This window comes from Protobothrops mucrosquamatus, unplaced genomic scaffold, assembly GCF_001527695.2.
Source record: "Protobothrops mucrosquamatus isolate PMUCROS unplaced genomic scaffold, P.Mucros_1.0 scaffold762, whole genome shotgun sequence".
NCBI classification, from domain to species: domain Eukaryota; kingdom Metazoa; phylum Chordata; class Lepidosauria; order Squamata; family Viperidae; genus Protobothrops; species Protobothrops mucrosquamatus.
Window position 1 is genome coordinate 209788 of NW_015387031.1, and position 17369 is coordinate 227156.

The 17369-nt window shown below is 37.1% G+C and overlaps 1 protein-coding gene across 1 annotated transcript in view; it reads right to left on the reverse strand.

Annotated features, from left to right (window-relative positions):
• Positions 1-236: 236 nt before the first annotated feature.
• Positions 237-17369, reverse strand: part of MAP1B (microtubule associated protein 1B) — a 57283-nt gene continuing 40150 nt past the window's right edge. The window contains exons 4-7 of the mRNA XM_015818542.1: positions 15984-16124; positions 7935-14112; positions 4156-4394; positions 237-754 (exon numbers count right to left, since the gene is read on the reverse strand). Of these exons, the coding sequence (XP_015674028.1) occupies positions 599-754; positions 4156-4394; positions 7935-14112; positions 15984-16124 (6714 nt within the window). The 3' untranslated portion in view covers positions 237-598. The remainder of the gene's footprint in view (positions 755-4155; positions 4395-7934; positions 14113-15983; positions 16125-17369) is intronic.

Here is a 17369-nt window from a genome sequence, read left to right on the forward strand (position 1 = left end):
ATGGGAGGTTGCCAATAATAAGTGTTTCCAATGCAATGTTCCTTCAAAACCACATTCTGTTTCGTTTAAATGTTCTAGCTGTCACTAAATTAAATATGCCTACTCTGAAAAAAAAAACAAATATTTCTTTCTCTAGGATGCTAGACTGCGGGAGATAAGTCACTGACTGCTTTGTAACTAATGCAGAATTAATTATTTTATTCTCCTCTATGCCACCCAACTCATCTTCCCCCTCCCCTCCTCTCTCTCCACCTTTACTCTCTGTTTCTTCCAAGAGCAAATGCCCCCAGCCTGGCAGAAGTCAGCAGTGTTTGCTAGTGCATGGTTTCCTAAGTGTTCAATGAAGATGAACCTGAATCTGCAGGTTTTGCAGTAATTTGAACCCTATGGTGGGAATACTGTTATTTCCCTTAGCAATTAGCAAAGACTGAAAAAAAAATAGTGACTTGCATCACTCTGATACAGTATAGCATTTGGCAGGTATATATAGTTCAGCAGCTGAATTAAATGGATTATATTTTTAGAAAAAGTATTTTCAAATTGAAGAATTTCTGGAAACAAAGTTTAAAGTTGAAATGCATTGCTTTTTTTTTTTTTTTTACAGTTCAATCTTGCATGCAGGGAAAGATTCGTCTTGCATAACAACGGTGCTACTGCTTGCCAAAACCATGATGTTAAGATCCTGTTGTTTCTCGTGGGTCTCTTGGTACCATTCCCTCATCACTTCTGAATCATGCGTTGGGATTAATGTCACCTGTCATACAAAAAGCACATTACAGAAGAAATTACAAAAGGAAGAATGATCAGGAATCTCACTACAGTACTGACACTCTATGTATGTGCACAATCTTGGAATGGAAAGTTGCTTGCTGGGGGATGGTTCAGCGATCTCTGGAAATGAATCCCTCCCCTACAGCATCATATCAGTAAGGAACAGAGCATTCTGAAATTCTCTAAAACATGAAATTCTCAGACTGAGAGTTTTGTAAAGCCTTGTGACTGCATTACCAACCAACTAGTATGTGTTAAATAATAATAATAGTAAAGTTGGAAGGGACCTTGAAGGTCATCTAGTCCAACCCCCTGCTCTGGCAGGAAACCCTATACCATTTCAGACAAATGGCTGTCCAGTCTCTTCTTAAAAACTTCCAGTGTTGGAGCATTCACCGCTTCTGGAGGCAGGTTGTTCCACTGGTTAATTGTTCTCACTGTCAGAAAGTTTCTCCTTAGTTCTAGGTTGCTTCTCTCCTTGATTAGTTTCCACTTGTTGCTTCTTGTCCTGCCTTCAGGTGCTTTGGAAAATAGCTCCTTCTTCTTTATGGCAGCCCCTGAGATATTGGAACTCTGCTATCATGTCCCCCCTCTTCCTTCTCTTCATTAAACTAGACATACCCAATTCCAGCAGCGTTATATGCTTTAGCCTCCAGTCCCCTAATCATCTTTGTTGCTCTTCTCTGTACTCTTTCTAGAGTCTCAACATCTTTTTTACATCGCGGTGACCAAAACTGGATGCAGTATTCCAAGTGTGGCCTTACCAAGGCATTGTAAAGTGGTATTAACACTTCACGTGATGTTGATTCTATCCCTCTGTTAATGCAGCCTAGCACTGTGTTGGCCTTTTTGGCAGCTGCAGCACACTGCTGGCTCATATTTAAGTGATTGTCCACTATGACTCCGAGATCCCTCTCACAGTTACTACTATTGAGCAAGGTGCCCCCTATACTATACCTGTACATTTGGTTTTTCTTGCCTAAATGTAGAACCTTACTTTTTTCACCATTGAATTTCATTTTGTTAGATAGCGCCCAGTGTTCAAGTCTGTCCAGATCCTCCTGTATCCTAAGCCTGTCTTCTGGAGTGTTGGCTATTCCTGCCAGCTTGGTGTTGTCTGCAAATTTGATGAGTTCCCCATTTATCCCCTGTGCAAAATCTTAACAAATTTGGCATCCTTTAGATGTGTTGGAATTACAATCATAATATCCTCAGACCATCCTAACACATCTGGAGAGTGGTCAGTCGGGAAAGCTTGATCATCAGAACCGGACATAGGAAGACAATTAGTTGTTACTAGACAACCCGTGACCCATTGGACCATCCTTTCAGAGAAATTTCCTTACCAGATTCTTCAATGCCTTCAACAGGGACAGAGTTTATAATGTACTGCCTTCACTGGAAAAGTTGGGATACATTCAGAAGTGTATCTGCCTTGAAAATAGCCCATGTTGAACTATATAGCACTCTCAAACATTGGCACAGGAAATGTATGACATTTTGTATTATGTCATAAATTGCTTTATGGTAATGTTTATATGATAAAATGTTTTATAAAATCTGCTAAATTTCAATTCCATAGGAGTTATGGCTCCCAGATTTTGGAGCCATAAGCTAGCCTACCCCTGAGCTAGCCTATTTGAGGTACCTTGGCTCAGAAATTTTTGCTCTAGGAGGCATTGCTTAGCCCTGTTAAAGGTTATGGGAAAGAGAGTTTTAGTAGTAAATTGATGGATTTTGAAAAACAGAGCAATATTTTAGGGCACCATTAACCTTATTATATCCAGAGAAATACTAATGAGAATATATTGCATCTATTATTTATGTACTTTCTACACTTTTATAACACAGCGTTATATTTGGGGAAGTATGCAGCTAAGTAGATTTTTAACATACGTATTGTATTTGTATTGCATTTTGATTCATGTTAGCCAACCAGAGTCACACTGGCAAGATGAGTGGCCAGCTAAATAGATATAAATAAATGTAAAAAGTGCAAGAAGTATTTTTTAAAGAGAAAAGCATTTTGCATGTGATCTTAGAAGTTAGCTTTATATCATCAAGCAGTGGAAATAAATTAATTATGCACACATAGAAAGAAAATTTGATAAAATATAAATTCATTTCTTTCATGTGAGAAAAGTAGCCTAAACATTATTCCTCCTGATCATGATGCCCTCCAGATGTGTTGGACTACATCTGTTATTTCCAAACAAGTTTATATTTCAACACAGTTAGAGAATGTACAGGATGGAAAAGATTTGCACAACTTTTTTTTTTTGCTTAAATCTCAAAAGAAGGTTTTTCTGTTTAAGTTATTTATTTTTAATAAGACTATTTCTTTGTCTGAAAGATGTTGTGTTCGCAGAGTTGTTCAAAAACAGTAATGAGAAGGGAATTTATAGCAAGACATACAACAACCCTGCTGCACTTACATACAACTATAGGCCCAATTGCTAAGATTCTTCTAGGCTATCAAAACAAGTCAGAGCAAGTAGTGAAAAATAGAATACAGTAATCTACTTATAGTTCTCTAGAAATTCCTGGATTAAACTTCATATTATAGTGGTTTGATGTTGATTTACATTTCAATGAGATCGCTTCCATTCTCTATAGTTTTATTTTTTACAGATCTATTTTTATTTCTTTTTAAAATATTTAGTTAACTAAAAAAATCTTACTGGTGCTTTCCTTTCTAAAGTCCTGCCAGCAACAAATTGGCTAAGTGGGAGTAGAAAATAATGTTCACTACCTCGTTTTCTTGATTCTGTTCTTCAACTGAAGTCTTTCCATTTCCTCCAATGGGAGTGAATCCATCTAGATCCATTTTCAAACACTGGGACTTATAGTGAAAAGTGAGCAGTGCTGAGGATCATTTGGATCTTCATTGATCCCGTTCATCCACCCTTTCAAATTCTTCTCAATATCAGAGTTTAGGCGTTTGCGGGTGTGGGAAAACTGAGCGTAAAAGCAATCAGGGAAGAGGAGCTATCCAAAATTTTCTTTATTTATTATTTATTTTCTTTATTTATCAAATTTATTTGCCACCCATCTTGCAGTTCTCACTCTTCATAGTTGGAATCCCACTTTAGGGAATGGGGAAAAACAAATATTCATTTTGCCACAGGAAGTGCTATCTCTATGATCATAGTATTGCACATAGAATACACAATTAATCAATTATAAATTATGCAATCAACTCTCCTTAGTAAAAAGACAACTGTTGAAGATTTAGATGTACCACTTTTCTTATCTTGTGATTTTAAACAAAAGTAAGTTCTTCCCTTTTAGGTTTTGTTACTGAATTCAGATAATTAAAAGATTATTCTTAGCATCTTATTTTTAATGGGTTTTCCCTTACTTCACAGATTCTGGAGAACATACCTGCATATTGCTTCCCCACTGAGCTTTGCCTTCCAACAGAGAATCCAAGACAGCCCTGCTTGGTTCTTCAGCAGCAGGATCATTCCCACTCACAACATAATAGGATGATCTCACCCTCTTGAAAAATTCTATATCAACATTCTTGCTATTGCTGTGGTTGGGAATATACACCAGGTCCAAATACATAGGAGGTCCTGGAGGCACAGCTATAGATTTTGTTGGTTTCCCATTTCCAGATCCTAAAATAAACAAATAAAAAGAGACCTGTCTCAGTTTGTGGTAATACACACTGTCTACTAATGATAATCTCAAGCTGGACAGACTGACACAACAAGCTCCAGCTGTGAAGTTCATGTATTTTTTAAAATAATTTTGAATTATCCTATAGAATTTAAGCAGTTGATAAAATCAGATATTTGTACCATTAAAATGTACTTAGTGAACAGAACAAGACACATACAAAATAATAAGTTATTAACCATATGTATGCATGCATGTTTGTGTATATGTATCAATGCATTCATTTGATTTTATTTATATTCCATTTTTTTGGTACAGGAACACAAAGCAGCATGCATATTGCTCCTTCCTCCTATTTTCTCCCCACAACAACTGTGAAAGAAATTGGGCTGAAGCCATCCAATGGGCTTTCTTGGCTGAGATGGACCATAATACATCCATCTATCCATCCATCCATCCATCCATACATACATACATACATACATACATACATACATTGCTTTTTTTTGTAAAAAAAAAAAAAAAAAGGTGCCGGAACTCACACATATCATACAACCCATCTTGCCTACCCTACAAGGTTCCATCCAAAAAAGGTTCCGGAACTCCGTTCTGGGAATTCTATGACAAAAAAAGCCCTGCATACATATGTACATATGTATATACATCCATACACATCCATATAGTTTCCCTGCTCATAGTCCAATACCTTAAGTACTATACTACATGGATTCTGAATGTCACATATTTCAAGGAATGTGAAATATAAGAGATTCAGGAGCACAACATTAAGAGAAGCTTGCCTTCTAGTTTCCTTGGAAAAATCATATGGAAATAATTTGTTCCTGCCCATGGCCAAGATACTCTTAAAATACCCCCATTTTAGCCTATAGCCTAATATTAACTTACCCAATTATTAACTAGGTCTGACCTTTTTTTCAAATCAGTTAAAGTTGTTTAACTACTGTCACGTTACTGGGCAGACCCAAGATGTTAGTGCAGGCTAATCAAAGATGAAAAGAAAGAACTCAATGCCTTTGAAGGCCAACACCAGATAAAGAAATGGTGCTACAGGATAATTACACATTGTTGTGTATATAATAATAATAATAATACATCATTCCAAAACATCTGGAGCATTGACAAAAATCATCATCAGTCAATTGCAAAAGGCAATCTTACTTGGAACTGCTTACATTCTGTGATGATACTTATGATGATACAACTTCAAACAACAATATCTGCCTATCATCCCTTTGGAAAAACTTGATAGGTGGATAAAAATGTCAAAGCCAGTCTAAATATTTGGCTGACTGTGTGACAAAGCATAATGAAGAAGATTCATTATCTGAAATAAAATATTCAGGGAAGCAGAACTGAAGCAAATTCAGTTCTGAAAAATTGTAAAAATGAGAGATTCCCTCCAAAAATAGTAGAATAGTCAAAGAAACCTGGTAACAATAATTGTAAATATAAAGGGACAATTGATATAAACTACATGAATAATAACTTATCAATTTATCAACAATAGAACCAGTACAGGTTAATATGGAAACAACCTATGAATTCATCCCCCAAAAAGAAGAATTAAAAGAGATTATGGCATATGCAGAATTACTAATAGACAGGCAGACAGCACTGAAAGTAGTGCCCAATATGATTTGGCACCTATAATGAAGGATGTGAATAAGGTGCTTGCAAAGATTAAAATAACCTCTATCAAACAGACCAAGCAGTTTGCCTGTAGTACAGCAGTGATGATTACAGAACAACTGGGTATCAAAATTAGAAAAGCAAAATCAAATTCAGTCCCAAAGTGAAAGATCAGACTGAAGGCCAAGATAATAAAATTAAGATCAGATGCAAGTAATTTAAAAAAGAAACAGAGTGAACAGATAGTAATAATAATGTATTGTGATTTCACATTGTTCTGTATGCAATAATAATGTATTAAACCTATATGCTACCTAACTTTCAACAACTTTGGGCAGCTTATATTTCTTTCTAATATTATGGTTTCAAATTCCAGTGAAACCCATGATAATAACAGGCTATATAATAGCCTTTCCAAGCTCAGCAGTATCAAAATGTGTTTTTTTAACATTTAAACATAAATTGAAGCACTAGTATCATCACTTTAGCAGAGAGTAACAAAATGCTCAGTGGCTATTTTTAAACTAAGTATCTGACCACAGATTGCTATGTTTATTAGAAGCAGTATTCTCCTACTACTACTAAGAAGAACATTATCTTCAACTATAAATAGTAACTAGTTCTCTTCATTGTCCCCATCATTTTAACCATTAAGGCTATTTTCCAATGTTGTTGAATCAGATTGACACAGGTTTTAGATTATCTAGCAACCACCGACAAAAATATTATTATTTCTTAATACAGCAATTTTTCATTTGCTTTCTCAAATACTGATGATAACTATAAACTAGTACCTAGCAGAATAACTGATGTATTAGCTTCCAATTCCATAACTTGGATTTTTCTGTCTAAGAATTATGGGTTTTAAAGTCCAACTTTTTTTAGAAGTGAACAGTTAGAGAAGGATAGGCACATCAATTTGAATAGGTTTTTTTTACTTTTGCTATCCTAAGCAAAGTTCAAAAAGATAGTTCCATAAATTTTCTTGTAACAAGAGATTATGTTTATTTATGTTCCATCTAATCCCAATTTGAAGCACAATTTTTCCAAGAAGGAATAATATATCAGCTATTATGACAAACTTTGATGCCTTTTTTTAAAATCCTAAGAGTTGTGAGGGATGTTAAATGATCTGAATATTTAAGTTCTAAAATTCATTCTGACTTTCTAGTCCTTTTTTTTAACATGAAAGAACTTTGCACTCTACAATTATTTTGATTTGATTAGGGAACCTTCTTAACATTCTCTTTTTTTCTTTCAAATTATAATATGTCTCAAGAAAAGGGTTTAAGTTTGTTTTTGCTTCTTATCTCTTCCCCCCCCCAGTTTTGAAAAGATTTCATGAAAAATCACAGCAATATTTTTGTTTACATTCCAATTTTAAATTGAACTGGATTGGAATGTTACCATTGATTCTTAAAAATGCTAGCATATTGTCCACATGATAAAATGTTTACTGTGGGAATTTTATTTTGTCTTGCACAGCAGCACACTATTTTGAAATATTGTTTAGAAACACATGTAGACAAACATAAATGTTTCATTAAAAAAACTCAAAAAAGTTTTTCTATCAAGTTGAATCATACCAAAATCATTCAGGTTAACAAGTCTGAAATAAACTGACTTAACACTATTTCAATGGTCCCCATGTAAAATAATGGCTTTTAAAGCAGGCAGGTTTAAATACAGCTACAGAAAAATATCTCTACATTCTCTTTAGTAATTTAGTTACAGTAATCCAGTTGTGTTGGAATTACAACTTTCAGAATTCTTAGCCACCAGAGCTGTCAATGAAGGCTGAGAATTTTGAGTGCTGCAATCTGGTACATCTCAAAGACGACAGGCTCAAGGGAGCTGATATATGAGATTAGCTTTACAATTTGTCTCACCTGAGGTTGTAGTTTTTGCTGACTTTGATGTTGTAGAATTCGCTGCATTCTTAGTTTCCTTATCTTTCTCTTCATTATGAGATGATTTTATCTCTGGAGTAGAGATATTTTTGGCAGCTTTCTCCACAGACTCTTTCTTCTTTGGAGAAGCTGTTCTGGAAACTTTATCCAATGATTCCTTCAAGCCAGCAGGTTTTGGAGAAGCCACTTGCTTAGGTTTGCTATCACTCTTCTTGGCAGGAGAGGAAGATTTGGTCTTAGTCCCCTGCTTTTTTGTTTTTGTTTTTTCTTTCAGATCCTTTTTCAAAGGCTTCCCTAGGTTCTGGTCAATAGGCAATGTCTCTGGATCTACCATGGAGACATCTGGGTGCCTAGGTGAAGGGCTGCGATCTTGAACAGGGACTGGGGGAGGATCAATGTGTTCATACGTAATTGTTTTATCTGTTGGTATCGTTTCAGATTCATCTTCTGAATCAATGTTAGCATCTGCTGTAATAGAAGGACACTCTTCTGTTTCAGGGGGTACATCTGAGTCGGTCTGTGACGGAGCAGATTCACTTACAGAAGTTGGGGGGGTTTCACCACACAGGCGAGCTTGCTGTTTTCCTCCAGAGGGTGGTGGAGCACCTCCTGACTGAATTAACAGCTTTTCTTGGTCTTGAGATTGTTCTTCACTTGCAAACCATTCTAAGGGATTAGGATTTATAAAAGAAGGCGACAGTTCTGTTTTGGGATGCTTGTATTCACAGGATGAGACAAGACATAAATCAACATCTTGACGGATTTCAGATTTTTCTAAAACAAAGTATTTATCATTCTCATAGCGATAACTTGAAATGTCAGGTGATTTGGTAGCTTTCTCTGTGGACTCAAAAGAATAATGGACAGACTCTGATGGTTTGGTGGATTTTTCATAAGAATAATCAAGGGCTTCTGGTGACTTGGTGCTTTTTTCTGTTTTCTCATAGGAATAATTATCTGCCTCTATTGATCTGGTGATTTCTTTTGCAGCATAGCTGTAATCAAAAGTTTCAGGGGATTCAATGACTTCCTCTGTTTTTTCATAGGAATAGCTAACAGCCTCAGGTGACCTAGTGCTTTTTCCAGTTTCCTTATAAGAGTAAATAAGTGGTTCTGGTGATATGGATGTTTCTTCTGTATCTTCCTGATCCTTAGATACTAGAAGCGCTTGACCATGTTTTGTCTCAGGGTCTTGAACTATTGATGTATGATAGCCAAACAATTTGTCTGGGGATACGTGCAGCGATAATAGAGATGACTGAGAAGCAGCCATTGTTTCTTTCATTATGGGTGGTGAATCTGAAAAGCTAGGTGAATATAAAGGAGAAGATTCCCGTGGTGTCAATGAAGATAAATCAGACTTTGGTGAGAGTTTCTCTCCTAAGCTTTGCATTTTTTCTGATGGAAATGTAGAATGTATTGGCATATCACTAGGCTGTGTAACAGCAGATAAAATTTCTTCTTGCAGGGGAGAACTTGCCTGTGAAGGTGTATGAACAGAGGAAGTGGAAGGTGAAGGCGAAGCCTCTATCTGAGAAACTGAAATAATCTCTGAAATATCCTTCTCGTGGCTAAAACATACTTGTTCCACTGGCGATATTTTATTTGGAAATCCATATTCTTGCATCTCTGAAGGGCTAAAATCAACTTCTGTGGGACCATTTTCAGATATATGGTGCACAGCAGCACCTACTATGGGTTGCTCAGGTGACTGTCTGCTAAAATCCATGGCCAAAGACTGTTCAGGTGAATCTTGTCCAAATTCTACTGACATAGTTGATTGTTCAGGAGATCTGTGATCTAGTATTGGAGTCCTTGACTTTGCTGTTTTAGGAGAAAAGTCTGGTGGAGAAATAGACATTGGTCTTGGACAATCTTCTTTCGATGGAGACATTTCTGTTTCTTGAAATGTAGTTGGTGTTTGTACAACAGACACAGAAAGAGAATCATCAACTTCAGTAGAGTGAGGAGATCCAACCTCAGCATGTAATGAAGGAGATACATCATCAGTGGTTGGTTCTGGGAATGAACTAGTAGCAACAGAAGCTGTAGAAACAGATGCAACTCCTTCAATATGTGAATAAGTATCTTCTGCTACAACTTCATCAACCGGGGTTGCAGATTTATCAGACAGAGTACTTTCAGATATTGACATTTTAGTGTCCTCTTTGAAATAGCCTAAATGACCAACATCCACCTGAGTAGGAGAAACCTCTGCCAGCTTCCTCTCATCCAAAACTAATGCAGACTGAATCTCTGAAGTTTCTAAATCATCCCTTTTCTTTTCTAGAAAAATGTCTGATTTTGGAGGTGTCAGCTCCAAATCTTTTTCATCCTGCTGGTCTTGGAAAATGTTTGTTGAAGCAAATTCAGAGACTGAGCTCTTCTGCAACACAGAATCATTTGTTTCACTTTTCTTTTCAAAGGTGGTTTCAGTTTCTTTGAGAGATTTAATATCAGCACTTAAAAATGTGTCATAAGAAGATTCTGTACCAATAAGCGGTGGACTTCGTAAAGGTGAAAGCACTTTCTCAAAAGGCGATTCAGAATCAGGTACTGGTTCATCCATTGGGCTTATTCTGTGTTTTGCAACATTGTCTTTGGCATCACTAACTTCAACACTGATTGGTACTTCAGTTGTCTTTCCAGGAATCTCAGTTGGAAGTTGGTTTGACTTTTCATCAGTGGGAGACTGATAATAAGGTGTGTGACCAGCACTTCCAGCAGCTGATTGTGAAGGAGATACCACTTCTAATGTTTTATCATCAGGGCTGGGGCACTGCTCTTCCTGGGTTTCGTGACGTTTTTCTGGCAGTATTGTGAGAGATACAGGCTCAGTTGATATTTTAATCTCATTGGGAGTTAGGGAAAAGTTCACACTACGTTCACTAAGAGGTGTTTTAGCAACTGGTGATAGTGGGGCTGGACTTTCATCTATCTTCTCATCCCAAGTTTCTGAAATTTCTAATCTATTAATAGTTTTGAATTCATTTTCCCGAAAATGATACAGATCCTGGAAGGAAGATTTGTTAAATTTATCTTCCTCTAATGAAGAAGGTGGTGAAATGGTAGAAGCTGAAACATTATAGTCTTTGCCTTCAGTAGCATCTGTTTTTGATCCTTCAGATAATCCATTAAAAGCATCAGGAAGAGGAGCAATTTTAGGTCTAGCAAAATCTTGAGAATATAGTGCTGACTCATACTTAGTAATGTTAACATATTCTTGGGAAGGAGATTCACTTTCTTCATTATTTGTTTCATCACTCATTATATCTCTTGGAGTTGACATTCCATCCATTGGGGTTGGCTCACTGGATATTTCAATAGTGGATTGGGTATAACCTGAAGTAGCAGTGAATTCCTCAGGCTGGTCTTCTCTGTTTTCTTCATCTGAAACAGTTGCTTCACTTTCTGACCCACCAGGTAGAGTTTCATCATGGATTGAAGATGCTGGTTCCTTTGCTGGAGATGGAGATTCTGACAATTTAGTTGGAGTAGTTATAGACAAACCGTATTTATCATCCATTTCAGCAGCTTCAGCTGCTTTGTCTACTACAGCCATGACGTAATCCTCTCCAGCTTGTATTTTTTCAGTTTCCTCTTCATCTTTGACCTCCTCGGTTTTGTCTTCTTCAATTTCTTCCTCAGTATCTTCTGTTTCTGCCTTTTCAACTGTTGTTTCATCTACAATTTCTTCATAATGGTCTTCATATTCCATTCTAAATTCTGCATTTTTACCATACATTAACCCTTTCATTTTTTCATTTTCAGGGGCTTCTATCATTTCTTTTTCAATCTCTCCTGTGTCAATGATATCCTTTATGCTTTCTTGCTTTTTGAAACTTGCTGGCAATTTTTCTTCCTCATTGTCCCTTTGTATTTCTGCCTCTTCAGTCTCAGCCTTTTCTTCATAATCACCTGCCTCAGAAGATTCTTCAAATCCTGCTCCTTCCTCCTCAAATTTTTCACTGTCACCAACCTTGTCCTTTTCCACAGATTCCAGCTCTTCAGGAGTTTGTTCACATTCTCCCTCAGGTTCTGCAGCGGTGATATCTTCATCAGGGGAATAAGTTGGACCTTCAATTTTTTCTTTTTTAACTGTGTAATCTTCCTTTTGTTCTATGTCAGTTAGCTGGCTTTCATTATTAACTTTATCGTCCTGAAGCTTTGTTTCCTTCACTACTTCAACTTCTTCCGCTTTTAGTTCTTCAAAATCTTTCGTTAAGTCTTCTGGTGAGGACATAAGCGATCTCTCAACTTCAAGTTCTTTCCCACTGGCTGCTAGGCTTGCAGCTGCCACTGTTGCAGCCCCAGCTCCCAAAACAGTCACAGCTGCAGCTGATGTTTCAGCCACTTTGAGATCTTTCTTCACTGGCTTGCTTTTAACTTTTTCTTTGGGTTTCCCAGCAAGTCCACTTTCTTTTTTGATGGGTTCTTCCCTCTTCTGTGGTTTTGGCTTTGCTGCAACCTTCTTTGATTCAGGCAAAGCAGCAGAGGTTTTCTTCATCTCCTTAGGAAGCTTCTTGATTTCTCTCTTTTCTTCCTTTTTCGCTTCCTTTTTCTCTTCTTTTTTGGGTTCTTTTGGAGCAGCTTCTTTCTTTGGCTCTTTTTTAGATTCTTTCTTTATTTCTTTCTTCAAATCATCCTTTTTAGGCTTTTCTTCTTTCTTGGTCTGGGATTTTTCCTCCTTCTTGGGCACCTCTTTCTTTGACTTTTCTTTCTCCTCTTGTTTTTCCTCAGATTTTACTTTCACTTCCTTTTTCACATGCTTCTCCTTTATTACTTTTGGTTTCACATCAGTGGCTTGCTTTTCAACAGTTTCAGATTTCACAATTTGTTGCTCCTTTGCTGTTAGATCTTTTTCAGTCACAGAGAGCCTACTTTCACTTTTTGCCGGTTTATCCTTTTTTATGACAGGTTTATTTTCTACTTTTTGAGCCTTTTCTGGTGGGCTAGATTTCCCTGTGTCAGTTGCCTCCTCTCTTGATTCTTTTCTGACAGTCTTTGTGGACAGCGTTTTAGTGACTGGCTTGAGACTTTCTTTACTATCTGTTCTCTGCTTCAGTTTTGTCTGCTTTACTGCTGGACTTGCCAGGTTACCACTTAAGTCTTTTTGTGTCACTATTGGTTGTTTAAGGAAGTCCAAATGTTTGAGCTTCTCTAGGCCATCTAATATGCCATATTGTGTACTGTTCCCTGGGAAAAGAACTCTGATAATTTTTTCAGCAGGGTTTGCAGGATGCCACACAATCAAAGATGAGATCGAAGTCAAGTAGGAAACTGGGATGTCTATTTGTTGACCATTTGGTAACACTAGTTCAGTTTTATCTTTGTTCGTACCTGTCCACTGCTGCATGAAATATTGCATTTCTTTGCTGTTTTTGACTGGGTTAAGCACATACATTTCCAGTTTCCCTACACCCATTTTTTGAAAAAGGATAATGGGTTCAGTGTTGTTTGCTATATTTCTAAAGAGAGGTTCTGGTTTCATGGATAGCTTGTTTAAGTATTGCAATGTAAAGCAAGCCTCCTCTACACTTCTTTTTAATTGCAAATTAGGATCAGGATTTCCTAGGCTTTCAGGAACATTAAGAAATACAACTCCCAAATCAGGTGAAATTAGATTTTTCATCCAGTCGCTATTGGTAGTAGAGCCTTGAGACTGCTCCTCTTCTAATTCTGCTATCTTCCGTTGTAACATGCTGTTAATTCCTGGCAAATTATCATCTCCAATGTGAGTAAGCAAAATTGAATCTACTCTGTCCAAATGTCTGATGAGTTTCCAGAAACAAGATTTTCTCTCTGAACCTCCATTGATAAGCATGTTGAATCCATTCACAGCAAATAGTGCTGAATCTCCTCTTCCGCCAGGGAAAATGTAACAACAAGGCTTAGAAAGTTTCAGAAAGCCTCCTGATGTTGGCGGCTCCAAAATATCAAATGGTGATGGTACTTCCACTGACTCTGACAAGTATTCTGTGAATTCAGAAAGCCCTTCCATTTCAGGCAAAATAGAAGAAGAATTCAGCTTAATGTTGATGAAATCTTGAAGGTTGTGTCTGTCAAGGTTTGAATTCTTCCAGTCCCCTTCCTCGGGACAGAAAAGTGTTAAGCTGGCTTTGTTGGCAGGGTGAGTAGTGCTCAACAATTCTCCAATCTGAAATTGAAAAATCCAAGCAGAAATATAATAAGATTGTACACACTTAATTCATATTTATGTCTCAAAATTAAATTGAGACTCAGTAGAAAGTGGATGCGCCTCCCGAGTCAGAACTTTGCCTTTGGCCCCGTAATTGATTTCAGTATCCTAGTACAAATCAAAGTAATTATGTTGGTCTAAAGTCTTCTTTTCTCTGATATACACTGTTATCCACAAGAAAAAAAAATAGCAATCATATACTGGCTTAGTGCCAAGGCATTTCCATATTAAGAAAAGTTGCTTTTATTTCAGAAGTATTTATATTCCATCATGGTTCTAGCCATGGAAATATCTTAGCTGTGTTTGCTGATTTCCTAGAAAGATTGAGCCAATTTAATTTTATTATTTCAGACTTGGATAGTAACATTACGTACATTTAAAGGGCAAAGTAAACATGAATTACATTTGTGAAGGAGGCAGATATACTAGAATATACAGATGTAAAAAATCTGGACTAAAAAAAGAAAAACTGCTTCTAGTTCCTTGTCTAGGTTTGTTTCAGAAACAAATATACTTGGCTTCTGACTTGAATATATATTCATAATGCACAGAAGCCTTCATGTGACCTCGTTTTTAATAACCTTCACCTGATACACTGCTTTCTCTTTTTGAGAAAGATGGTTAAGATGGCTATATCCCAGCAAGAGACAATCCTAGGAAGAAAAAAAAAGAATATCCTGCTAAGCAAGATTCAGTTCCAGCCCTGGGATGGAAACAGCATTGGTCAGGCTAGAGTCACCTTTCTGAGACATTAAATGTGGGAATGCGCTTTCTTGGGCCTATTAGATCTCTACCAATTATGTGCAGTTGTAAAGCACAATGTCATGTGATTTCATGGCAATTCTTGCAGTCTCAGTTGTCATTGTTAAGTGGGGATCACAGGCCATTAAGCAAGCATCTTCTTGCAACTTCCTGGTGGATTCCAACAACCAAAGTCAGTGGGGAAGCCAGCAAGAAATTGCAAGTCCTGGGCAGCTCACAAGCTGGCAGGCAGGTAAAAAGAGAGTGGGAGAAAGTGTACAAAGGAGGTGCAGTTTGAGCACAGTTGGGTTTAGTGAGTGTGCAGGTGGCAGGGAGGCACAATGCAAGCATGGTGGGGGTTGAAATGGCTGCTGCCGAATGAGGGAAGGTATGTAAGTAGTAAGGGAGGAGTGGGGTAAGCTCAATGACATTGGGGAAGGATGTTCAAGTGGCCAGGAGAGGGTGTGCAAAACACTGGAGAGGCACCACACAAGCACAGTGAGACTTGGGGAGGGTGTGCAAGGTTGTGCAGGTGGCCAGCAAGGAGTGGCGCAAGCAAAGGAAGACTGGTGGTGGTTCTGCAGGCAGGGGTATTTTACTTGAGCAACTTGAGACCTTCCCTGCTGGCTTTCTCATTGACTTCACTTGTGTGAAGCTACAGGAAAGATTGCAAATCACAGTCATGTGACTGTGGGATGCTGTAACCATCACATGTGCAAGCTGGTTGCCAAGTGCCCTGATCATGATCACATAATCACAGTTGGAGGAACCAGTTTAAGAACCAGTTGTAACCACCACTAGTTCAGCACTGTCATATGTTTGAATGATTGCAAAGCGTATGCTCGTTAACTGAGAATTAGCCGTGTACTCTGGATTTATCCAAATAAATTAAAATTGACTATCTTTTATTCCTTGTCCTGCAGTCTACACAGTATTTTTAAAATGAATAGCATGATGGATATCTATTTCTGATTTTTTTTTTTACTCCTCTTCAAAACATTAAATGAATAAATCTGCTGTACAATCAAAAATACAAACAAAACCTTCATCCCAATGAATTATAGAGTAGCAACAATTAAGAAACAAACCTCTTGGTCTGTGAAGATCTCAATGAAATTCTGAAATGAGAAAGAACCTGACTGAAGAATGAGTTCGCCTGTATTTTCAAAGTTCTGCCCAGTTAGTACCAGAAGTTTATGTCGTGCAGCATCTGTTATCATTAAACGCACCTGTGGTAGAAGATACAAATAATGACTTTGAAACATCTTTTATACTTCATGCTTTTATTAGAGAAAAAATTAATATTAATAATCTCAAATAAATTATAGATTACCCTTGGACTTGACTTTGAAACATCTTTTATACTTCATGCTTTTATTAGGGAAAAAATTAATATTAATAGTCTCAAATAAATTATTTGGACCGTATTTATCCAAAAAGGAGGAATGATTGTGTTTCAAAGAGGGAGGACGATTGTTTTGTAAAAATAAAAAAAAATCCCACATACATTAGGAAATGGAAGGGGATTCCTATTTAAAATCAAAACAATAATGTTAATTCAATCAAGTTAAAAAAACAGAATACCAACTCCAGTGAAAATTAAGAAGTTTGGGAAGTCTGGAAAAGTAAACATTTATGGTGTTATTCACAATAATCCTAAGCAGTGGATCTGGTCTGCACAATATTGGGGCTACCAGATTGTAAATATTTGGATGACCATTAGAGGAAATCAAAAATAGTTTTTTGTAGTTCTTTGCTGTCATCTGGTAAGTCATCCAGGTTTTTTGTTGTTAATGCCAAGGAAAACCACATAATTGATAAGCATGTTATGTGACCCTAGAATTTGCCTTGCCCTGAAATGGAATAATGGTAGATTCTAGGTGCACTTTCATGGGAAGAGACTTCCGCAGATATGTTATCATGACTATAAAGCCAAATGAACCCAAGATATGTATTAATAATTAGGTCTGAAAGTGAATTTTGTGTTTTAAATCTGAAATATTAAAGGAAAGCTTTAAAAAGATTGTTAAGGTATTTATTTTCATAGGATATATATTCTTAAGTAAACATGCATGGAAAAGAAAGGCCCCTCCATATGACCACTGGCTTTGCCTCCACAACTATCAGCAGCGTCTTATGCATCTCAGAATCCTCATCTTTCCTTTCCTGATACAATTAACTAGCCACCCTTCCATCTGGGGAATGTGGTAGCACTAACGATGGCAATTAGCTAGCATTCATTTTCTTCTCTGTTTGCAGTTTCCTGTTAAAGATGTTCTGCAGAACATCTGTGGAGGATAGGGGAATTGTGATTATAGTGCCTTATTACCTAGCAGGAAGAGGAAGACCACAGGAGGTGGGACGAAGTGGGTGATTCTAGCAATGGGAAAATTACTCGCACTGCAGTTCCACACAGGAAATGCTGCAAAATGGACTTGCCATGAAACTGAAAGAAGAGAATACTGTATTTGTAG